The 24329-nt window shown below is 52.2% G+C and overlaps 1 protein-coding gene across 1 annotated transcript; it reads left to right on the top strand.

Moving 5' to 3' along the window:
* The first annotated feature begins 7739 nt into the window (after positions 1 to 7739).
* On the top strand, positions 7740 to 24105 carry EEF1A2 (eukaryotic translation elongation factor 1 alpha 2). Its single transcript, XM_039719162.1, has 8 exons — positions 7740 to 8080; positions 9546 to 9769; positions 13958 to 14137; positions 15822 to 16118; positions 20203 to 20353; positions 22214 to 22470; positions 22558 to 22792; positions 23751 to 24105. Exons 2-8 carry the CDS (start codon positions 9626 to 9628, stop codon positions 23876 to 23878), a joined length of 1392 nt encoding a protein of 463 aa, XP_039575096.1. The 5' UTR covers positions 7740 to 8080; positions 9546 to 9625; the 3' UTR covers positions 23879 to 24105.
* The last annotated feature ends 224 nt before the right edge of the window (positions 24106 to 24329 follow it).

The raw sequence follows: 24329 nt of genomic DNA, 5'->3' as shown, positions 1-24329 counted from the left end.
AGCTTTGCAGCCCAGCACCCTGAGGGCTGCAGTAAAACCTTGCAGTTTGGGTGCAGCTGTGTGAAAGAACATTTTTGGGGAGTGATGCTTTAACCATTTCAGTGATTGAAGGCAGAAAGGAGCCCACATCCCAACCTGGGGTGGTTCTGTCACAAACTCCTCCAGCAACGAGCTTCATTCCTCCCCATTTGTTTTTTTCCTTATTAACCTGGAGTCATTCTTTAATCATCAGGATGAGGAAGCAGCGCCAGGGGAGGCTGCCCTGGGTTCTCCAGGACATCGATCTCCCTGCACAGCTCGTGGGGCAGTAAAAGGGCCGAGCTGCCCTCAGGGGTGTGTGTCTCAGTGGGGTGTGACCCCCTCAGCATGGGGACACTCCGTGTGAGCCACGTCCCCAGCTGACCCAAGAAGAAGGCCACACTGCCCACTGCCATGGCTGCTGGCATGGACACTGCATGCACCCTCTGAGGACAGCAGCCAGCACAGATTTCAGGGAAAAAGCACCACAAGTCTGTAAATAAATAGATTCTTTCCAAAATTTACCCCAGAGGTTAAAGCACAACACAAGCACGTGTGTGGTCCAGCTGGGGACTGAGTTCCTCCAGCCGTGCCTCAGTTTCCCCACTGATAATACTGACTCAGCGCTTTCCAGGGAAGGGATTGGCTAAAGGTTGAGATGGACTTTGAATACACAAATTCCAACAGGCAGTTTAAACAGCCACGTGGTTGTTTTCATGCCCAGCACAAGGCTTTGCTTTTGTGCTGCGTGACTGGGTTGGATCGTTGGTTGCATTTCAGGGTCCTGACACTCCCAGCCCATTTGCTCCCAGCCCTGCCTGGCTACACAGCAAGGAGAGTTCCAGGGCACAGGCTGGGGAGATTTTCCTGGCCTGGAAGGGAATGATAGAAGGCTAAAAATTCAGTGCTTCAGACATGAAAATCACTTTTGTTTTAATGTAGCCTGTGCCATCTCTCCCTCCTCAGCTCCCTAGAGATGTATTCCTGCATCCTCCATCCCCTAATAATGCACAGAGCAATTAGAGTGTATTGATAGAAAGATTATATTCTACAAAGGATTATATTCTCCCCAGCAGGTACAGGATGGCTGTGCACCCCACCGAGCCTGAGCAGGCTAATTGCTTTAATTAATGATAGAGCAGAAATGAACAAACCTGCCCCAGTCCCTCTGTGCAATTACACCTCTTACACCCACATTGGGGCTGCTTTTAAAGGATCAGCTCATTAAGCAGGTAACACTGGGGGTGTGATGCTGCCCCCACAGCCATGAGGGGTGAACTGGGGCTTCGCTACTTCAGGGGGATTCATCTCCAGCAAATCGTGCCTTGTTCTGCTTTGCCTCTCAAAATCAATTCCATTTTGCCTTAATGATGCAGCAGGAGCAGCATGGGTAGGACAGAGCAGCCAGGGGAGACTGAGCAGCCAGTCTGGTTTCCCAGGACAAAGCCTGCTCATATCAGGTGTGTTGAAAAGAGGAAGATACATTTCATTTCTATTGATCAAGAAATTGTACTTTTAAAGTGAGCAGATGACAAGATTTGGATAGATTTTTCTCTTTGGTTTTCCTCTCATTAGAGCCTCTAGGCTAGAATCCAGGACTACAAGTCTCTCCAGTTTGCTTTTTAGCAAGGTTTCTGTGTTTTCTTTTTTTTTTTTTTTTTAACTGGCTTTTAGCTTCTGGCAACTGGCTTTTGTTATCTGCCATTTGTGTGGGCCATTGAGGAAGAGGCTTTTGTGTCATTTTGAACTTGGCAGAAATTTCTGGAAGCTGGCAAAAGCTGCAGAGCTGAAGGAGCTGCTGGCTCTGGACTCCACCAGCACTTGTGGGCCAGCATCAGTGGGTGTTTGGGATACCCCAGTGGCTTCATGCTGCCACCACAATCTTCCTAGGGGTGTGACATCCCAGGGGCTTCAGGAATTTGGTCAAGAAAAGGTTGCCCAGCAGCCCCTTCCCCACCAGAGCATGCAGCAATTTTCTTCCTGGGTAAGAAGGCAGCACTTAGTCCTGGCACAGCAGCAGAACCACAGACTGGTTTGGGTTGGAAGGGACCTTAAAGCTCATCTCATTCCAGCTCCCTGCCATGGGCAGGGACACCTTGCACTAACCCAGAGGTCTCCAAGCCCTGTCCAGCCTGCCCTTGAACACTTCAGGGATGGGGCAGCCACAGCTTCTCGGGCAGTCTGATCCGTAACACAGACCTGAGCTCTCCCCAGCGCTTTGCAGCCCGATCCTGCCCCACGGAGCCGTTCCCCTGATTCTCCCTCTGCTGAGGACCTCTTGCTGCAGAGGAGGGAGCAGGCAGGACCTGTGTTCAGGCTTGTCCTCCTTTTCCCCTCCTCCCTCTCTCGCTCCTCCTCCCCTGCCTGTTCCCGGCTCTGTTTCTCGCTGCAGGTTTGGGATTAGGGCAGCGTCCGCCCGGCACAGGCAGCTGCTGCCACCTATGGATAACAAATACCCAAAATGTTCATCCCAGATGCCACCCTGGGGCCATCTCTGGTCAGAGCCAGAGCAGCTGTGACACCAAGCCCATGCTCAGGTTGTGGCCCGACAGAAATCCTGGACATCTTCCCCTGCCTATATGGGTTTAAATAGGGAAAGGGAATGCACTGGAAATGCAGGGAAAGACTTTCCTGAAGCACAGTGCTTGAGCAGCATATTTTACCTGAAATCATGCTCTGCCTTTCTGGGACATGTGCAGCAGTGACCCAAGTGCCTCCTTGGCAGGAGAATAAACCAAAGTCAGATCAGGACATGGATCACTGTCCCCATGGTGATGGGAGCAGCGCTGCTGCCCTCACCTGCAGTCTGATTTCCCAAAGGGCACAGGGAATTGGCATCAGGACCCTCAGAATTGTGAGTCTGATCTGAAAATACATTGTGGAGTTAGACAGAGAGTCACAACGTGTCTGATTTATCTGTGCAAACGGGATGTCTCCAATTTGAAAAAGCCAGTGACGAGAGATGACTGCTGCTTGCTGTAATCCAGAGGCTTGTGGTGAACTTCCTTCCACAAGTTCCTGACTTATGGTTCATCTGTTCCTCTCTAAAAACTGGACAATCACCTTGCAGAAACCAGCAGCAGCACTGAGCAGGATCCATGTCTGCAGAAAACTCCTAGACCAGCAGCTCCTTTGTGGGATCAGGGGAGATGCCACTACCAGTCACTACCACCACAAAAACAAATTATTCACCAATATAAACCCTAGGGCTTTGATGGGGGTTGGTTCTCACTAAATTGTCTGATCCTCTTTTCACCCTTTGGATGCACCCATAGCTTATGCTGCAATCCAGGTATTTCCTTTAATATTTCCACTAAAGCCATCAAAAGATGTGGGCAGCCAGGGCTCTTTTCACTCAGTGGCTGTGGTTTGATAGGAAAAGCCATCCCTGGGATTAATCAGGCTTTTCCTAACTGAGAGATGTGCACAGCTGCCAAAACAAACACATCAATCTGCTGTAGCTTGACACAGCACCAGACATCTTTGCTGAAAACCCAGCATGGTCCAGGGGCCAGGCAGCATCCTGCAAACAGCACTAAACCACAGGGCAGAGGTGCCTTATCTCATTTGGGCTTGACCTAGATTGGGCTCTGCCCCATGCTCAGCTCACGAGGAGATTTAAGGGATCAGAGTCTCGCAGCCCCCACAGATGTTGCATCCAGGCACCAGAAATGTCACAGTGTCCCTGATGAGATGTGGATGAAATGGTGTTTGTCTCCTTCCCTGGTGCTAAAAGATATTTCAGGGCATGGAAACGTTCATCCTGGCTGCTTCCCAGATGGACAGCAGCTCAGGCTGAGCAGTTTTATCCTCCACAGCCTCAACCCCATAACTCAGATATTTGGTGGAAAAGGGGTTCCTGGAAGAGCATCCCCTGGAGCTGAGTGCTACCAGTAACACCCAGGATGAATGGGGACAGTTTTCAAGGCCTTTAAGCATTGTCCCTCCATCCTTGCTACCTCAGACCACCTTGGGCCCCCAATGGCTGTGACTAAACCCCTCTGGGCAGGTCCCAGTGGTGTGAGCACCGTGGTGGGTCCTGAGGAGCAGCCCACCCTGCACTAGGTACTCTGCTGTCCCATCAGGGATGACACCAGACTCCCTCCCCAGCTGGCCAAGTGGCTGGAGGACTTGGATGTCTTGTTATCACTTCCAAAGTTTATTTTTAAATCTCTGGCTCCAATTTAAAGGTATCAGCAGCATGAGCTGAGTGCAGGACCTCAAAATACTCCCTTTCTCCTCTTTCCCCTGCCTTCCTGTCCCATAAATCCTGTCTTTATCTCTGCTCTCCAGGTCTACAACACGAGCATGAGCTGAAAAACCTGCTCATGTTAAAAGTCCATGAAGTCTACTCCATCCCTGGAAGTGTTCAAGCCCAGTTTGATGAGGCTTTGAACAAACTGGTCTAGTGGAAAGTGTGCCTGCCTATGGCAGTGGGGTTGGAATGAGATGATGTTTAAGGTCCCTTCCAACCCAAACCAGTCTGGGATTTATAATCCTATGATCTCTTCCCATGTGGTGCCTTGGGCCGGGAGTGCTGCCAGGCAAACACACTGGGAGGGTCATGGCATGTAAACACAGGGACCTGGAAAGTTTGACCCCAAAGCCAGCCCCAGGTAAACATGCTCCAGAAACCCCTGGGATGTACAGCAGGGAATGCCACCGTGTTTTAACACCAGCTGATCTGGGGTTTAGCTGCAATGGGAATGCCTGGTTTGTGTGCACCAGCAGTCAGGATTGCCATGGGATGCACGATGAGTACACGAGCAGAGGAGAGTCAGTGCCTCAGTGTTTTGAGCTTGTCCACCCCCAGCAGATGGTAAATGCTGAAATATCAGGGTGCAAAACCTCAGCAAAACCTCCACAGCTGGTGTGGAAGGAGCTGAAAGCCTGAACGTGGGAAGAAGGAAACCTAACAGACTCCACTCTGTCCACAAACTGCTTTTTAGAGGACAACCACTGCCCTACCCGCCTTGGATCTGCTTTTCTGATGGCTCTTGCATGAGGCCAGGCTGCACTTCTTCCTGTTGAGGACTCTATTTCTTTGCACAGAAAGAAAACAGCAATTTACAGCCATCCCTCTGTCCAGCCCCAACTTCTCCTTTATGAGAGCAGAGCTTCTGGAGTGACATCCGGGCTGGCATTCCTCATGGCTGCCATCTGCCCTGCCCAAACCCCCTCCTTCAGAGACCTGCTGCATTTTATAACCACAAACACACAATAGCACAGTGAGCTGAACACTCATGGGCAAAAACACCCCCAGAGCCAGGCAAATCCAGGCAGGCAGCCTGGAGTGCTCACATCCCAGATCCATACAAATTACCAGCACTGCGGATTATTCCCTCTCCCAGTCACACTGTGAGGGCCTCTTGGGGGAAAAAAAAAAATAAATTCCAGTTGTTATGTCTGGGCAAATGGAAGTTTTAGCCTAGTTTAAAGCACCAAATCTCAACCCTGGGGCTGTGGGGCTGGGTGGGGTGGAGGTGAGGATGATGAAAGGAGTAGGAGGTCCCTGCCATGTTTGTGTGCAGCCTGCCCATCCCTTCTGAGGAAGGGGATTTCTGTTTTCTTGAGTCATCCTGAGTCATTTGGTGGTGGCTTGCAGGGAGGGTGAATCAAGTTCCAATATGATGGAGGGGAATTGTTTCAGGGGGCTGTGGGTCTGACACAGATGGAGGGAGATGAGGTGCTAAACTTCAGCCGCCCTCAGATTTCACTTCCTCGGGTCTCTTATTTTACATGGCTGAACATTTAAGGGAAAATTTACACCATTTTTTTGTGAGGGAAAATTATTCCACTCAGGCATGGCAGTTGAGCTTGATGGTCCCTGGGACCACATGTGCTCAGTGAAGTCCTTTGCCCCGGGTGCCAGCCAAACCTGGGCACACAGCTGTGCCTTTAAGCCTCTCCAGGCTGGGGTAAAGTGGCTTAAGGGAGCCGGGATTAGCCAGGTCTGACAGCCCTCTCTCCTGCTCAGGTCCTGGGCTATTTATAGGCTGATGGGCTGTCAGGCTCTATTTCAGTGCAGAACAGGGCACTGCCCAGTTCTCTTCTTCCTGCCTGGGAAAAGGGGTGGAAACAAAAATTCTTTTTACTGGAGAAGGAAAGGAGACAAGAGAGGTCCATCCCATGCTCACCTGGCAGAGGTGACCAGGATTCACTCCATGCCCATTTTCATTATTAAACTCAGCCACTGCCCTGCTGAGGGCAGTTCCCAGGCTGCCTCAGCCCTTGTGTAAAAAAAAGGGCAAAGCACTAAAATATGGATAGGAAGAATAAGAGATTTATAAACCTCTCCCTCCTCCACGTTATCACACTTGCTGTCCATCTCCAGCCCATCCAGACCTGTGGTAAAGCTTCTACCCCTGTCCCAAAACAGGGCTGGGGTAATCTCTTTAAATCCTCTTAGAGCCTTCTCCTTGGAAATGTATTTTTTATTTTTCCTGGCACTCAGTGCATTTTATGTTGTGCAAGGAATGCTTCATAAAAACAAAAGATAGCTTGACTATCATATTTCTAAGAAAATACCAGAGAGCTATAATATTCATTGAAAAAGGCCTCCCTTTAAGCACTAATGAGAAGTTAGGAACATTTTTATCCACATGATGAGTAAGTTTTTAACCATTAGTCTAGGAAGGTAAGAGTATTTTCATTAGGATATCTAAATTAGCTGTTAAATTCACTGGAAGGATGGTCTGGGCCATAAAATTGTTCTGGGTTATTTCATAGCTTTAGTCAAAATTAGCTTTCTTTTGACCTATATTTGGCTTTGGGACACAGAAAATTTTGGTTTGGCCTTGGAAATGAACAGTTGACACAGACAGAAATATTCTGACCACTATATATTATTTTTTTTATGCCAAAAAGTGTCATTATATTACTGAAGGTTTATGGTTTCCTTGTTCTCCTAGGACTCAAACCACAATTCCCATTAAAAATGAGATGATGTTGTTAAATCACAAATCCTTGATCAGCCCTCACACATGTTGTAGGTGTAGAAATCTGTTTTGCTGTGTTTGTCCCTTGCTTTGTCACTTGCTCCTGGACTGATTTGTTCCCAGCGAGGCAGAGATGTGGGGCAATGCCCCCAGGGTCTGCCCAGGGTTGTGTTTGTGCCCTGCAGGGACCCCTCTCCTCCCAGCCCGTGGGAGCACAGCCCTTCTGCACCACTGGGGGCAGAGCAAGGGATGTGGGATTTGGTGGCCCCCTCCAAAGCCAGGCCTGTCCCTTCACTCCCAGGCTGCCACAGGGAGTCCAAGTCCCCCTGGGCAGCACTTCCATCATTTCCCCTGTCTTCCAAGCAGCCCTTCCCTCCATCTACTTCTCTTCCTCCCATCTCTGTGTCTGTAGTCTCTCCATCTCCTCCATCCCTTCATCTCCCTCTCCTGACTTCATCATCCCTGTCTCCTGTTTCTCCATCTTTTATCCTCCCATCTTTCCCCCATCCCTCTATCTTCCATCCTGCTGTTTCCCTCTGATTTCAATCTTTCATCTCTCCATCTTCCCATCTCTCCATTTTCCACCCCTCTGCCTCTCCATTTCTCCTCCATTTTCCCCATCCTCCCATCCTTCAACCTCCAGTCTCTCCACCTCCCTCTCATGCCTTCATCTTCCATCTCTCCTCTCTCTCCATCTTTTCTCCTTCCACCTTCCTCCCAGCTCTCCATCTTCCATCTTGCTGTCTCCCTCTGACTTCAGCCTTCCCCCCTTTCACCTTCACATCCCTCTATCTCCCACCTCTCCATTTTCCCCATCCCTCCATCCTCCTCCATCCCTTTATCCTTCCACCTCCTTCCCATCCCTACACATTCCCTCCCAGGGGGGAGTCTCTCCCGCCTCTCCCTCCTCTCCCTCCTCCTCCTCCTCGTCGTCCTCCTCCTCCCCTCGTCCCCCCCGCGCCTCCTCCTCCTCCTCCTCCTCCTCCCCCGCCCGGTACCGCATTGCCGTAGTGCGGGGGGGCCGCTGCATTGCGCTGCCGCCGTCGATAGGTGGGCCCCTCCCGCGGAGATAAAGCCGGCGGAGCCCAAGCCGGCAGCCTCTGGCCGCCCCGACCGCCGCCCCGGTAAGAGCTGCGGGACCCCGGCGGGATGGGGGGGACAGCGGGGATGCGGGGGGGGTCTCCTGCCCCAGGGGCTGCGGGGCATCGGTGCCCCCCTCCCGTGTGTGGGTGCTGCCAGCCCCTGGGGCTGCGGAGGGAAGGGATGGGGCTGGACCATTCCTTCGTCCCGCAGGTGCGTCTTCCCGCAGGTGGGAAGTAGCACGCCAGCCGTGGTGCTTCAGGACGTGAAAATCCTTCTAAATGTCGTGCATGAGGAGGAAAAACCTGATAATCCCCCCCAATTCCCCCCTTCCCTCCCCCCACCCTGCCTTTAGAATCATAAAATCCTGGAAAGATTTGGGGTGGAAGGACCTTAAAAATCATCTCGTTCCAATCCCCCGGCCATGGGCAGGGATGTCATTTGCTCCTTAAAAAAAAAAATAAATTCCCAATTCCCAAAGCCATCCTGCATCTCCCCCCGTGTGCCAGGGGTCTGCAGGGGGGAGAGAGGGACCCGCACCCAGGAGTGGGAGCTCCAGGACCGAGCATCTCCGTGGAGCCGCAAAATGGCCAGATCCGGGCTGGCTGGGTTCAAGGGCAGGAGGGACGGGACAGCCGCCGCTGCTGCTGCCCAGGGAACCTTCTCGCTGGGAATGTTCCCACCCGCATGACTGAATCGCTATTAGAGCGGCAAACTCCTCCTGACCTCCTTTACTTCTACGGGCACATTCGTGAAATTGGATTTTATTAGACGTCAGATTAAAGCTCCTAATTGTGCCCGGTTTGTGTGCAGCTGCAGAGCCATGGCAACGCCGGGAGATGCCAGGACAGCTCCCCGGATATATCCGTTTGCGTTTTTAGCCTCCTCCCTCGGTTCCATCCAGTTTCACGGCAGCAAAATATAATAAACCCCCCAAGTGCGGGCTCAGAGGAGCCCCGGGCAGCCCCGCTGTTCCAGCCCTGCTTGGGGGAGCAGGCGAGGGCTATTTTTGTCCGCCCCGTTTCGCAGACACCCTGTTGTCACCTGAACTGTGCCCAGCTGGGGAGCGGTGGGGGCAGCCCGGGGGGACGGGCACCCTCGGCTCCTCCCAGGGCATGGAGGAGATGCCCTCGGGTTTGGAAAGAGCGAGAAGGCAGCGGGAGCAGCCCTGAGTGTCGGGAAGGTTTTCCAGGGAGGAAGGGCACCTTCCGAGCATCGATGACGTAGCCCTGGGAGGAACTGGGGGTCTCCGCGGTGGAGGGCAAGATGCCGAAAAACAACGGCGTCTTGCCGAGACTTGGAGGCTGGACGTGGCAGCCCGAAATAGCCCGGCTGGGCTCCTCCGGGGCCACGCTGGCTCTGACCCAGAGCTGCCAGACGAGGCCGGGCACCCCCGGGCGCATGGTCCAGCGGGAAGGTGGGGCGAGGGGAGGACAGCCTTTCCCCAAGGGCTGGGAGGGGGCTGGCACAAGGGGGGCTCTTTTGACGCTCCCGGCTCTTCCCCCGCAGCCTCCCCCCAAAAGGCAGCTGCGTTCCCACCGCCCTCCCCAGCGCCGCCCGCCCCGGCCAGCCCCGCGTAGCCCAGCAGCATGGGGAAGGAGAAGACGCACATCAACATCGTCGTCATCGGGCATGTGGACTCTGGGAAATCCACCACCACCGGGCACCTCATCTACAAATGCGGGGGCATCGACAAACGGACCATTGAGAAATTTGAGAAGGAGGCTGCCGAGGTGAGGAGCCCGCCCCTCAGCCTGCTCCCACCCCGCATTCCCACCCGCGGGGATGCTCCAGGCTGATCCCCGCGAGTATCCCGCAGGCGATATTCCCCTTCTGCTGGTGCTGCCCTTCTCTTATATTCCATTTCTCCCTTTGTTCCCACCTATTTTTCTCCCCCTGCACCCCTGGGTTTTCCCGACTTCTCTGGCCTTGGGAAAATAGGCCATTTGGGCGCTTGCCACCCTCTTTTCCGGAGCTGGGGACTCCCTGCTGCCGGCTCTTAATGAGGGCAGGGGCACGGCGAGGTCTGCAAGATGGGGCAGGGAACCAGCAGTAATCACTGGGATTCTGGAAAAGCCACAAACCGTGGTGCTTCAAGGCATGAAATTCCTTCTAAATATGGTGCATGAGGGGGAAAACCTGATAATGCCTCACTGCATGGGTCAGGGCTGCCTGAATTTCAGTCTGAAGCATCAGTTTCCAGTGCCTGCTGGGGACAAGGTGCAGCATCAGCTGGACCCCTCATTTGATCCAGTTGAAAAACCTCATTCCCATTTTCCTCAGGCAGGTGGTCTGGTGTGTAGTGTGATTGGCAGCCTATGATACAGAAAACTGGCTGGAGATCCGAACATTGGCGTTAAATTCTTTTGTTTGACCCTTGCAATGGTGGCATTTTATAACAATTTTATCGTGCATGCATTTAGAAACTGTCACACAGCAAAGCATCACCCGATACCACCACCCTATAATGTGGCAAACCCCAAGATTAAAGAGGAAGAAACAGTCTTGGGAAGAAAAATGTCAATTGGGAGCACTGAGAAATGAATGATGGTAAATTCTAGAGAGGTGGGTGAGCCAGGAACAGCCTGGCTGTGTTATCCATAGGGCAGCTCCTGTCACTCAGAAGATGGCTTGTCGTCATCGCTCTGGGAATGCAGATATCCCGCCTTTTTTTTTTTTTTTTTTTTTTTTCCTGGGGAAAATCCCCCCTTTTATTAAAAAAAAAAAAAAAAAAAAAAGAAAAAAAGAGAGATTTACAGAGTTTTTTTTTTTTTTTTCTGGTGAAAATCTCACATTTCATTGCCAAAAAAAAGAAAAAAAGAAAAAAAAGAGAGATTTACAGAGCTGCCACTTTTGATTTCACATTTTGCTATCTGTCTTAACCTCTTTCATTTGCCGATAGCATCTGAGCTAAATCCCTTATTTTCCTGCCTCACTTTCAGCCTTTTTTTTGCATCCTTAAGCCAAAGAGCCTCTCCCTTCATACAAAATGATCCCTCTCCCCTGGTTTAAAATGCTTGTTGATATCCTTCCACAAATTCCCCCCCTTTGCCTATAAGATCAGATAAGGCATGGTAAGGTTGTCGTCGATGTGATTGCAGTGATTTTAATTGAACAGGCACTTTCACTGACTTGCCAGGATCCGCGGGCACCGGAGGCTGCTATTAATAGCCTATTGACTGAGCTTACAGACTCCATTTTCTGATGCAGGGCTGGGGAAGGGTTTGCTTCCATTAGGTGGCATTCACAGGAAATGGAGGCCTGCGTGCACCCAAAAGGCCAACCAAAAAAAAAACAACCCAGGGTCTGTAATTTTATTTAAGATAAAAGAGAGAGGATTTCTCTCCTTTTTTCCTTTAGATTCAAGGGCAGAGGTAACAGTATCTCTGAAAGAAGAGTTGTTCTGTTTAAAAAAAAATTAAATAATCAGTATTTTTGGTCTTCAAATAGAAAGCTGTCCCTCCACTGGGGTTCGATGAGGGAAATTCAGGCTATTTCTGGCACTGAACAGGGAAGGTATTGTGCAGAGCTAGATAATACCCTGGGTTTTTCAACACCAGCCCTGGGTAACTGAATACACCCCGTGAAAGGAGGAAAACTGTTTGCTCAATAAAGGATCTCATTTGTCTTCACGTTACGTGTGATGCCGAGCTCTGGGGGGGTCTCACACGTGATGCGCAGCTGGTTGTGTGTGTGGACATGGCTGGTGGCAAGAAGGTGCTGATTCCCACTCAGCTGCCCTGGGAGAGCCAGGGGTCTGCTCTGTGCCTCAGTTTCCCCATCCAGAAGGGAGGCAGCTGATGGGGGAGAGGCTGTGGGATGTGCTGATTGACCTCCTGCCCGAGAAGAGCCCATTATTAATGCAATGCACAAATGCACCATTCCCTGCTGTGTCTCCATTTCCAGCAGTAAATGAGTGCACTCTGATGACTCCTCCCTGTTCCCTGGGAAGGGGGAGTTTGATGTGCATGCTGGAAAGGGTTAAACTGGTTCCATCCCTGGACTTGTTCAAGGCCAAGCTGGATGGAATTTGGAGCAACCTGGTCTAGTAGAAGGTGCCCCTGTCCATGGCAGGGGGGTTGGAATGAGACAATCTTTGAGGTCTTTTCCAACCCAAACCATTTTGTGAATCTAAAAACCTCCAAGCTCCTCCTCTACCCCCTTGCTAAATCCAGGGTCAGGAAGATGCTCAGGAGCAGAGACTTGATTCTGGATTTTTCCATGCCAGTGAGAGCTCCCAGCTTCCCAGCAGAGATGGGGCATCACCTCCTTGACCTGGCGTCCCCTCTGAGGAGGGGAAATCTTGCCCCTGGCTTTAGGATTTTGCCCTTAATCCTCCGGAGCAAGCTGCAAAGTCATCGCAGCACTCAGCTGTTATGAAACAGGCTGTCACCATTAATTCCTTGTGCTGGCTGGGAACAGGGCTGGAGTGTGGGAGATGGAGCAGACCAGCCCCCAGGCATGGTGTGGGCAGGGCAGGTTTGGATGAGATGCTGTGTTCTCTTTCCTGGGGGGGCTCATCACTGGAGTGTTCAGTACCTGCAACTGGGAAGTGCTTCCCTCTGACTGGTGATTGACAGTGGGCCAGAAGAAACTGGGATTGCAGGGGATGGATGGATGGATGGATGGATGGATGGATGGATGGATGGATGGATGGATGGATGGATTAATGGAAGGAGGGTATCACAGCTCTGACCTTGCATAACAATAGGAGACCATTAAATCATCTGCAAATGACCTAAATTTCTTTCTCTGCCTGAAAACCTCCTTCTATCTGAGGCCAAGAGCTGATGGCTGCAGCCCATTTTAACCCCTTGCTTTGGCCAAGCTCCCCTGACTGCCCAGCTCACAGCATGGTCAGCAAGGGTGGGTTTGTCCTGCCCCATCTCCACCTTGGCAGGATCCCAGCTCAGGCTGGGACCACGATCTCCATGCTGGAGGGAAATCCAGCTCTCCCTGGTGCAGTGACGTCAAAGGGCTCCAGCCCAAAGGAGAAGGCCTCCCAGAAGTGCCACTGTGGTTTTACCAGGGAATGTGCTTTATCACAGGGCAGAAGGATTTACTGGAGCTAATCTCCCCCAGCATGATTTCCTGCATTACAATGTTGGCTGAGATTTTGGCCATTTGGCAACGACAGTTGGTCTGGCTGCAGCTCACAGTAGCTTTTCCTGTGAATTTGCACACTCTGTGGCAAAAATCAATCACGTTTCTATTCTGCTCGTAGCAACCATCTCTCATTTCATTTTCTTTTAACCCATTCCACCCCTGCCAGTTTTGGGCTCACTCATGTAGCAATGCCCTTTCCCACTAACCAGCTGCCTCACAGGTTTGAGTCGTGGATTAAAATCACAGAATCAGGGAATCAGTGATGTTGGAAAAGCCCTCCAAGATCATCGAGTCCAACCTGCACTAGACCACGTCCCTGTGTGTGCATCTCTGTGAAACCATGAAATAAAATAAATCTCATAAACAGACATTTTTCAATAACTCCATTAGCATTAGGAAATGGGATAAGTATATAAATGTCCTCTCAGAGACATTTAGTGTTACAAGAAGCAGCTTTCCACGTTTCTGTACAGGATTTCCCATCAGCAGTGCAGAACCATGGTGTTTCATTTAGGAGACCTCATGGGTTGCTGCGTCCAGGTCCTGCCCACCCAGCCCCACTCACAAATTCACTTCATGGCTCTTCTTCCAGCCTCTCCTGCATCCTGTTGAGGAACATGTTGAGAACAGTATCTCCTTTCACCTGTATTTTTTAATAAATAGACCACCAACCAATCCTGAATTTAGGGAATTTTATTTTTAAGTGTTTGCAGCGTGACCCTGTGTGAGCTTGGGAAGTGCCCTGGAGGGTGGGAGGCCCTCACCAGTGCTGTGGGCTCGGGTTTCTCACTAGTTCTTGCCTCTGTGTTGGTCAGATGGGGAAGGGGTCCTTCAAATATGCCTGGGTGCTGGACAAGCTGAAGGCCGAGCGCGAGCGTGGCATCACCATCGACATCTCGCTGTGGAAGTTTGAGACCACCAAGTACTACATCACCATCATTGACGCCCCTGGCCACAGGGACTTCATCAAGAACATGATCACCGGGACCTCCCAGGTGAGAGATGGGGCCCGGGCCATGGGGGCTGCTGGAGGGGGGAGGCTGAGGGGCGTTCACAAGCTCAGGGTCGTGCAGGTGCTGTTGGAGTCCTTTTGGAGGTGGGGAGCTGAGAGAGCAGACATGGAGGAGTGTTCAGCAGGGTCCAGCCAAGGGACTGGGTGGCACAAGGGGACCCAGCACACCATGGTCCCTGCATGTCTGGGAGAAAGGGTGTCTTTGGGCACAAAGAGGTGGTTTCTCCCCCCCCATTTCCACCCACATGAGAAGGAGGGATGATGTGGCCTGCCTGGGAGATGGGATGTTGTGAGCTACAGGCCTTTGTGTGAGGGCATCTCCACACTCAGCCAAATGAGATATACAAGAAACTTACAACAATCCACCAGGTTTTATTGGACAAAGGAGGCTCCACAGATCTTTTCTCCTTTTCCTCAAAACAGCTGTCTTAGTGGGAGGCCCTCACCAGTGCTGTGGGCTCGGGTTTCTCACTAGTTCTTGCCTCTGTGTTGGTCAGATGGGGAAGGGGTCCTTCAAATATGCCTGGGTGCTGGACAAGCTGAAGGCCGAGCGCGAGCGTGGCATCACCATCGACATCTCGCTGTGGAAGTTTGAGACCACCAAGTACTACATCACCATCATTGACGCCCCTGGCCACAGGGACTTCATCAAGAACATGATCACCGGGACCTCCCAGGTGAGAGATAGGGCCCAGGGCATGGGGGCTGCTGGAGGGGGGAGGCTGAGGGGCGTTCACAAGCTCAGGGTCGTGCAGGTGCTGTTGGAGGCCTTTTGGAGGTGGGAGTTGAGAGAGCAGACATGGAGGAGTGTTCAGCAGGGTCCAGCCAAGGGACTGGGTGGCACAAGGGGACCCAGCACACCATGGTCCCTGCATGTCTGGGAGAAAGGGTGTCTTTGGGCACAAAGAGGTGGTTTCTCCCCCCCCATTTCCACCCACATGAGAAGGAGGGATGATGTGGCCTGCCTGGGAGATGGGATGTTGTGAGCTACAGGCCTTTGTGTGAGGGCATCTCCACACTCAGCCAAATGAGATATACAAGAAACTTACAACAATCCACCAGGTTTTATTGGACAAAGGAGGCTCCACAGATCTTTTCTCCTTCCTTTTCCTCAAAACAGCTGTCTTTGTCCCACATTATATTGCCAAACCCAATGGCCTAACTTTCCTGAGTAGGGTGGTTTCCCCTCATTGCATAGTAGGATATTCCTGCATCTCCCTGTGACTGGTGGGTGCTGGGTGAACCCCAATACATGCCCAGTGAGATTTCCATTGAAGTGCCAGTTGGGCTGGGCATGGCTTTCTGCCAAACCCAGGCAGCTTCCGCTGTGTGTTTTGGTACAAAAGTAATCTGGGGAACACTTTCTATTCCTGGAGTCACACCCATCACCCAGGGAGGTTTTTTGCAAGGCTTCAGTAGGGTTTTAGGTAAAACCTTGTCTGTAGATGATCAAGATGAGGTCCTGGTCAGAGTCCTGCATCCAGGAGGGATCCACACTGGTTTCCCACCCACAATGCAGAACCATGTGGGGTTGGCAAGTCTGAAATAGCACAGCTGGGTCACTTTTAAGGCAGATCAGCAGCTAGCAGGGGGTCATCAGTGACTCCCCCAAAGCCCTTGGGGTGTCACCAGGGCTGTGCAGCAATTCCCTTGCTCTCTCCCCCCAGGCTGACTGTGCTGTCCTGATTGTCGCTGCCGGTGTGGGTGAATTTGAAGCTGGCATCTCCAAGAACGGGCAGACCCGCGAGCACGCCCTGCTGGCTTACACCCTGGGGGTGAAGCAGCTCATCGTGGGCATCAACAAGATGGATTCCACAGAGCCCCCCTACAGCGAGAAACGCTACGACGAGATCGTCAAGGAGGTCAGCGCCTACATCAAGAAGATCGGCTACAACCCAGCCACAGTTCCCTTCGTGCCCATCTCGGGCTGGCATGGAGACAACATGCTGGAGCCCTCTCCCAATGTAAGTGTGCCTTGTGTTACACTTCTCTCCCCACCCTGAGGATCCTGACCCGGGCTGAAGATGAACTCCGTGCTCTGCAAGCATTTCATGCACACATTGTGCACACCATGCTGGCAGCAGATGATGTGTCATGGAGCTCTGCTTGGCCCTGGGCAGGCTGGATGGGCTCACTGTTCATGGGTGCTGTGCCCAGCCCAGGCACCCCAGCAGCTAAACATGAGCATCCTCAGGAGATGATCTGTCTGGCTTTGATTCTGGGCCGGGATTTGAAGTTTGGCCTTGTCAGAACTCGTGGTGACATTAGAGCAGCAATTGTCACTCTCAGCAGGAGCAGCGGGTGTGTTTTCAGGGCATTGTTTTTGAGGGGAGTAACACAATCTTGGAGCAGCTCCCACAGTACAGCTGAGCTCCCTCATGCTGGGTCTCAGCTCCCCTTTCCCATTACTGCTTTGTGTCACTGCGGTGGCCAAACCTCCTCTTCCAGTGCTGGGATCTCACTCCCACAGGTGGTGTTTTCTCCAGGAAATAACAGGTTTCTTGTGCCAAAACCACAGTTCCCTAGAGCATCCATTTGAGGCTGCTCCTTTTCCAGTTGGTTTTTACTCTCTGTGATGGGGATGGTTGGGGGGCAAAGGCAGGGTGCTCTGGGTGGGCCCGTGCCATCATTTCATACACCAGAAGGAAGTGATTAAGAAGGATGGAGTTTTTGGCAGACAGGCTGCCCATAACTATTCTGACACTGGTTTTGTTGGAGAAGAAGCTACCTCAGGGTTAGTCTTTTAAAGAAATGAGGGGCTGGAAAGTTCTGGCCAGAGGAAGGTCCCTGCTCTCCTGGTGACTTCTGTGTGACCTTGAGCAAGTTGCTCAGATCAGACACCCCAGGAATCTCTTGTGAAACCAATGGGAAATTTGATGCTTAGGGGGACTTCAGGACATCACCTGTGGATTAGGGCAGGGCTCTGTGATGAGTGAGGCAATCCATGAGTCCAGCAGCAGCTGAGGGAGGTCAGGGATCACAGCCTGAGGAAGGGGAGTGCTGCAATGCAAACTCACACAGTCATGAAACACAGCTCCTGCCCTGCACAGGAAAGGCAGCTCACTTGGGATGGCTTGGGAGGAAGGAATTGTTGGGGTGCTTGGGAGATTCCTGTTCCCTGAGGAGCAGAGCTGGGATAAAGGTCAGCCACGGCCATGCCAAACCCAGCCCCGTGGATCCTGAGTGCCTTAAATCAGGCAGGCTCCAAATGTCAGCAGCTGCTGGGCTGGGAAGATGATCCTGAACAATTCTCCTATAAATAGGCAGCAGAGGGGAGGCACGGAGCAGGAGGGGCTCTGTGGCCCCCTTCCTCCAGAGGGGTCTTGGGGCAGGTTCCCAGTGTGATGTGCTGCCTGAGAGAAGGCGGGGAATGAAACAACTCTCTCCTTTGTCCTAAGGAACCAGCTGGCTCCTAGGGAATTGGGAAGAAAACCTGGCCTGGTCTGGAAGAGCATGAGCTCTTCTGGAGGAGGGTTGAGGGACAGACTCCTCCTCCTCATATTGCACCATCTCTGGGAAAGCTGAAGCAGGAACCTGGTGTAGATGTCTCTTCTCTCTTTCCTCTCCTGAAAAAGCTCTGATTATTTTCACTTGTAATTTCTGGACATGTTTCACTTGAAGCACAAGGCAGTCAAGTGACTTGTCTGTGTGTCAGGGGACTTATCAGAAAGTGGGGATTAGAGCCATGATGTCCCTGCAGCTCCTGTTGCCTCTGAGCAAGGGGGGTGTGGTGGTACGTCAGGCTGGAACTGGCTCTGTGTGGGAGACTCCAGCCCACAGCCCTGTTGCACAGAATCCCAAGGCCAACTGAAAAGATGACAGCTGGGCTGTGCTTCCATCAAAGTTTGGAACTGGAGAGCTTTTTGGGAAGTGGGGTGTTCTGTGAAGCAGCTTTGTGATGCTCCAGCTGGCAGAACGGGGCCATTCCTTGTGGTATGGGAGATTTTCACCCCATGGGATGCTGCAACCCAAACACTCCCAGTCTCTGGTGTGGTTGCCTGGGGCTGCAGCCTCAACACTGGGGTGTGTGTGGGGGGGTGTTGAGGTGCTAATGGGCTGAGCAAAAGCAGGGAAAGGTGGCTGCTCTGTAAAATAAACTGAGCTGGAGCTCAGCTGTTATTTTGGGAGCTGGAGCCTATCTCCCTGCAGGATTTGGTCAGATTCTGCTTTTGCCATAGGAGTGGTGGAGTAGGAATTATTGTTTGGGGGCAGATTTGGGGAATACCTGACAGAGGTTTTATTTGGGTAGCATTAGGAGGCAGCACAAGCCACGCTTTGCAGATGCTTTTCACCCTGAGGCCATGCTGAGGTTTTGCAGAGATTTGTTCCCAGAAGGTGTCCACGTTCATCTTTGCCTGATTCTTGGCATGTCAGAAATCCCCTGGAGAGGGAGACAGCTCTGACAGCCAGGTGTCATGGGCAGAGGTTGTTATTTTCCTGTGTGCAGAGCTGTGTGGGACACAAGGACAGGAGCTGTGGGCACTTGGTGGCCATCATCCTCGAGAGCAGAGCCTGTGGCCAGGTGGCCACCAGGCAGCTGCTGGCACAGGTCCCTGCCTGGCGTTTGGGCCATGCAACAGCAGAATGGGGAAGGTCTGAGTCATCCTGCACAACATGAGGCTCCCTCACTGCCTGGATGGAGTCTTCATTTTGCCAAGCTGTGCCTGGCTCTGGGTCTGGCTGCACGGCAGGAGCTGCAGTGCCCTGGGAAGAACCCACTGCAAAAGTGTCCCCAGGCTCCTCCTGCCACTGCCACCAAGAAAGACAAGTGGTGTCAGACGTGACCCTCTGAGGGGGCTGACTTGGATGCTTTGGATGCAAGCTGAGTTCCCTGGCTGCATCCTGTCTTTCCCTCTCCTTCCCAAAGCTGGTGCAGATTGCAGGATAGGAAACCAGACTTGGCATAGCCACATCCTGCAGGGATGGCTGTGAAGCTGGGGGCACTTTGGGGGTCTTGCTTCACCCCAGCCCCCCATGCCCACTGCACTGTGACACTGGTGCTGGTGCTAAGGGAAAAAAGCCACATCCACAGAATATGTGATGGATTTGGGACACGCAGGAAGCATTTGACATTAGAATGGGAAAATACTGTCTAACCCTCTCTGTGCAGAGGCAGGGGAATGGCCTTGCAGACTCTGACCTCTGCTTGTTGTGTTGGGGTTTTCTCAGACCCTGGACTAAATTTTTCTTTCCGGCAAGCTACAGGTGTTGCTACAGTTTCCAGATGTGCGCTATCACCCCAATAAAGCACTGCAGTTCCCTGCATTTAACCATGGTACCTGAGCACATTTCCACCCCTCTCTGCCTCTTTTCTGGGCAATTTTTAGTTTCAAAAGCCACTTTAGGGCAAGAGAAGGGAACATCTGTGAAAAGCAATCCTGTCTCTTGGCAGCTGGGTTTGCAGCATCCTCCCAAGCCAGGGTTTAGAATCCAGACCCTGGCGGGGTGATAGCAGGAGTGAGTGGGGAGAAGCATCTCTGGGACTTGTCTTGGAGAAGCTTGGACCCCAGGACTGAAGGTTGAGCACTTTGTAGCTGGTACTTGGCTGCAGACCCTGTGGTCCCTGTGCTGGAGGCAGCATTCCTGGAGGGTGGGATCCAGGCAGCTGAGCTGGTGCAGTGCCCAGGGGTTGGTGTTGAAAGTGGGGGATGTGAGTTTGCCGGCTTTAACCACTTCCATCCTTTTTCTCCTGTTAATGGATGTTCTGCTCATTTCTAGAAGAGACAGAGGGAGGTTGAGCAAAGGGGAGCAGATAAACCTGCAGGGATGGTGGAGTGGAAGGAGCTCCCCAGTGCCCTGGTAAAGCCAGGACGTGGCAGGATTGACATTATGGATGTTGTCCTGGTGTTTACCTCTGGGTGCTGAGGACAGGCACACTCAGGGCGTGTTGGAAGTGTTGAAGGCCAGGTTGGATGGGCCTTGGAGCAATCTGGTCTCGTGGAAGGTGTTCCTGCTCGTGGCAGAGGGATGGAACACGATGGTCATTAAGGTCCCATCCAATCCAAGCTATCCTGATTCTATGGCTCTCTGTTGCTGCTCTCTTCCCAGATGCCTTGGTTCAAAGGCTGGAAGGTGGAGCGCAAAGAAGGCAACGCCAGTGGGGTGTCCCTGTTGGAGGCCCTGGACACCATCCTGCCCCCGACCCGCCCCACAGACAAACCCCTGCGCCTGCCCCTCCAGGATGTCTACAAGATTGGAGGTGAGCCTTGCCACTCCTCTGCCTTAACTGGAGTCTTCATTCCACAGAAATTTGGGAATGACATTTCCAGGTGTTGGGAAACTGGGGGGATTTGACTCTTCAAACCAGAGATAAAGTTGGAGAAAAGGGTGGTAGCTCCAGGACAAAAACCCCATTTGAGCTTCATCTGCCTTAACTGGAGTCTTCATTCCACAGAAATTTGGGAATGACATTTCCAGGTATTGGGAAGCTGGGGGGATTTGACTCTTCAGAGATAACGATGGAGAAAAGGGTGGTAGCTCCAGGGCAAAATCCCCATTTGAGCTTGGGCTGTCTGGGATTGAGGTGAACATGCCCAAAGGTGCCCAGGGACCAGAGAGGAGCAGCAGGTTTGTGAGCTCTCCCCCAGGGAACACCTGATGCCAAAATGGCTGCAAATTTGTGTGTCCTGGAGGTCATGGCTGGCCAGGAAACATTCTGTGACCCAGGTGAGAGACAAGACCAGCAGGGAGGGCCACTGCAGCTGGTGCATGGCAGCTTGGCTGTGACCTGCCCGAGCTTCCCAAATGCTGGTGTCCATCACTGGCACCTCCTCCTGCTGAGCTGTGCCAGCCATGCAGGGAGCACCATGGCTGACGCGTGTCCCCTTCCCTCTGGAGAGGTGATGGGGACACTTTGCTCAGCTATAAATACCCCGTGAGCTCTCTGACCTGATGGCATAAGTGGACAGCACTACTGACTCCCTGGCTGCTGGATAAGACGGGCACAGACTTTTCCAGCTCTTTCCCACTCTTTTCCAAGGACACATGCACTGCAGGGGTTGAATGTGGGATTTTAGCTGGGTTTTTGATGCAGGCTGCTGTTGTTTGCAGTGGACATGAAAGGTGGTGAGCAGGTCTGTGTTCTCCCCTAGCTTAGCTGGGGCAAAGGGATCTGGTTTTACTGGGAGGCAAGTCCTTGTGGAGGAGAGACACTGGGAAGAGGGGAGGTGGAGGCAGCAGGGTGGATGTGGAGGTGCAGATGGGTCCAGCCAACCTCTTCAGTCTCTTTTCAATGTTGTTTCTCTCAATCATTCTTCACCTGGCTCCAAAGGGGAATTTTCCAAACATCTCCTGGTGACACACGGTGAAAAGATCCCAGCACTTAATGAGCCACCCTCATTCTCTGTCACAGCTGGTGGAGTGGCCATCAGGGGTGTGGACAGTGTTGTTGCACAGATGCTGGGATGTCCAGTTCTCCGTGTAGGAGATGCCACAGCCGCTCCAGGAGAACTTTTGGGACATGCAGATTGCTCAGGACTTTCTGACTATGGGTTACTTCTTTTTTTAAAAAAGCTTTGAGTAGGAAGGGTGGACTTAGTGATTTTCAAGATCCCAGTGCTGATCTGCTGAAAACTTGGGGGTTTGGGTAAGGAGCAAACATGTCCTTTGGTGACAAGCAGTGGAGAAATTTTGCTTTTGCTAGTCCAGGTTCCAGCCCAGGGATATACCAAGCAGATGCCACCCTCATTCTCTGTCACAGCTGGTGGAGTGGCCATCAGGGATGTGGACAGTGTTGTTGCACAGATGCTGGGATGTCCAGTTCTCCATGTAGGAGATGCCACAGCCACTCCAGGAGAACTTTTGGGACATGCAGATTGCTCAGGACTTTCTGACTATGGGTTACTTCTTTTTTTAAAAAAGCTTTGAGTAGGAAGGGTGGACTTAGTGATTTTCAAGATCCCAGTGCTGATCTGCTGAAAACTTGGGGGTTTGGGTAACGAGCAAACATGTCCTTTGGTGACAAGCAGTGGAGAAATCTTGCTTTTGCTCAATCCAGGTTCTGGCCCAGGGATATACCAAGCAGATTGAGTTTTGTTGCACTCTGTCCTTGTCTCTGCAGGGATTGGCACAGTTCCCGTGGGCCGAGTGGAGACCGGAATCCTGCGGCCCGGCATGGTGGTCACCTTTGCCCCTGTGAACATCACCACTGAGGTGAAATCCGTGGAGATGCACCACGAGGCCCTGAGCGAGGCTCTGCCCGGCGACAACGTCGGCTTCAACGTGAAGAACGTCTCGGTGAAGGACATCCGCCGCGGCAACGTCTGCGGGGACAGCAAGTCGGACCCGCCGCAGGAGGCGGCGCAGTTCACGTCTCAGGTGAGCGGGGCTTCTCGGTGCCACCACGCCTGCCTTGCCACCATCCCCCAGCTCCCAGCCCTGCCGTGACGCTGCTCTGTCCCCCAGGTGATCATCCTGAACCACCCTGGCCAGATCAGTGCTGGCTACTCGCCCGTCATCGACTGCCACACCGCACATATCGCCTGCAAGTTCGCCGAGCTGAAGGAGAAGATCGACCGGCGCTCCGGCAAGAAGCTGGAGGACAACCCCAAGTCCCTGAAGTCGGGTGATGCAGCCATCGTGGAGATGATCCCTGGCAAGCCCATGTGTGTGGAGAGCTTCTCCCAGTACCCACCCCTTGGTAAGGGAATGGCTCTTTGGAGGTCTCCTGTGGAGGAGCATGAGGGCTCTGTGGGTGCAGAGCTCACCCCAGACATGCTGAGCTTCTCCCAGCTAGATGGGGAGGGAGCTGAGGGTGGTTTTTTGCTCCCTCATGTGCTGCTGAGCTGGGTTTGCAAATGCTGGGTTTTCCCTCTGGGAACAACAAGACCTTTCCTTTATGGTTTCTAAACTGTGATAGTTTGTGAACACAGAAAAATTTCCTCCTCTCTGCTCTAAAACAACTGGTCAGGAGAAGAAAGAAGTTTACTCAGTGGAGGCCACCTTTTATTGCAGGGAAGTGACATGCTTGAGTTCTAGGACAGTTTGGATTGGAAGTGACATTAAAGTCCATCTTGTTCCACTCCGCTGCCATGGGCAGATACACCTTCAACTAGAGCTGGGTTTGCAAATGCTGGGTTTTCCCTCTGGGAACAACAAGACCTTTCCTTTATGGTTTCTAAACTGTGATAGTTTGTGAACACAGAAAAATTTCCTCCTCTCTGCTCTAAAACAACTGGTCAGGAGAAGAAAGAAGTTTGCTCAGTGGAGGCCACCTTTTAATGCAGGGAAGTGACATGCTTGAGTTCTAGGACAGTTTGGATTGGAAGTGGCATTAAAGTCCATCTTGTTCCACCCCCCTGCCATGGGCAGATACACCTTCAGCTAAACCAGGCTGATGTTGCACATCTGGAAGCTTTAGCAGTGCTGAGAGCTTGCAGAAAGAAATGGGGTTAAGTTTAAAATACAGTATTTTAAATAGAGGGGAGCATCAGGACTAGCCAGGGTTGACAGCTCAGGGCTTGTCCCTGCAGGAACCTGCTCCAAGGGCAGGGATAACACACAACACCATGAATAGGGGTGTGTAGATCCCACCACCACCATCCCAGAGAGCTCAGCCTCGGTGTCTCATTGGCATTCCTCCTCTGTCTGTCCCTCAGGCCGCTTCGCTGTCCGTGACATGCGGCAGACCGTGGCCGTGGGCGTCATCAAGAACGTGGAGAAGAAGAGTGGTGGGGCTGGGAAAGTCACCAAGTCTGCCCAGAAGGCCCAGAAGGCTGGCAAATGAATCGTGGGCTCCCAGTGCATCGCGCAGAAACCATCCCTGACACCAGGACGCTGCCACCGACTCCCCCGGGCGCACGTGTGCACATCAGCTTGTAAGAGTTTATATGTCAACGACTGGATGCTCACCATTAAGGTCCAGTGGAAATTCTTTAAAAGGAAAAGCATGTTCCAGCGTTTGTGAGGCTTCATGTTAATTTTACCAATAAAACTGGTACAACATCCACAGTGGAAAAAAAAAAACAGAAACAAAAAAAAACCAAACCAAAACCAGACAAATCCCCCCTCCCCTAAAAAAAACCAAACCAACCAACCCAAAAAGTGTGGAGCTGTGTGTGTGTGCATCTGTTACTGAAAGGGGCTGGTTTGCCTGGGCGTTGTGTAGTCTCACTTAGAGTAGGTGGTGGGGATGGGCACAGGAGGGGCTGGAATGGAAATAAGGAGGAAGGAGGATG

The sequence above is a fragment of the Passer montanus genome, unplaced genomic scaffold (genome assembly GCF_014805655.1).
Source record: "Passer montanus isolate IOZ18808 unplaced genomic scaffold, ASM1480565v1 scaffold41, whole genome shotgun sequence".
NCBI classification, from domain to species: Eukaryota; Metazoa; Chordata; class Aves; order Passeriformes; family Passeridae; genus Passer; species Passer montanus.
This window is presented reverse-complemented; position numbering and strand designations above follow the sequence as displayed.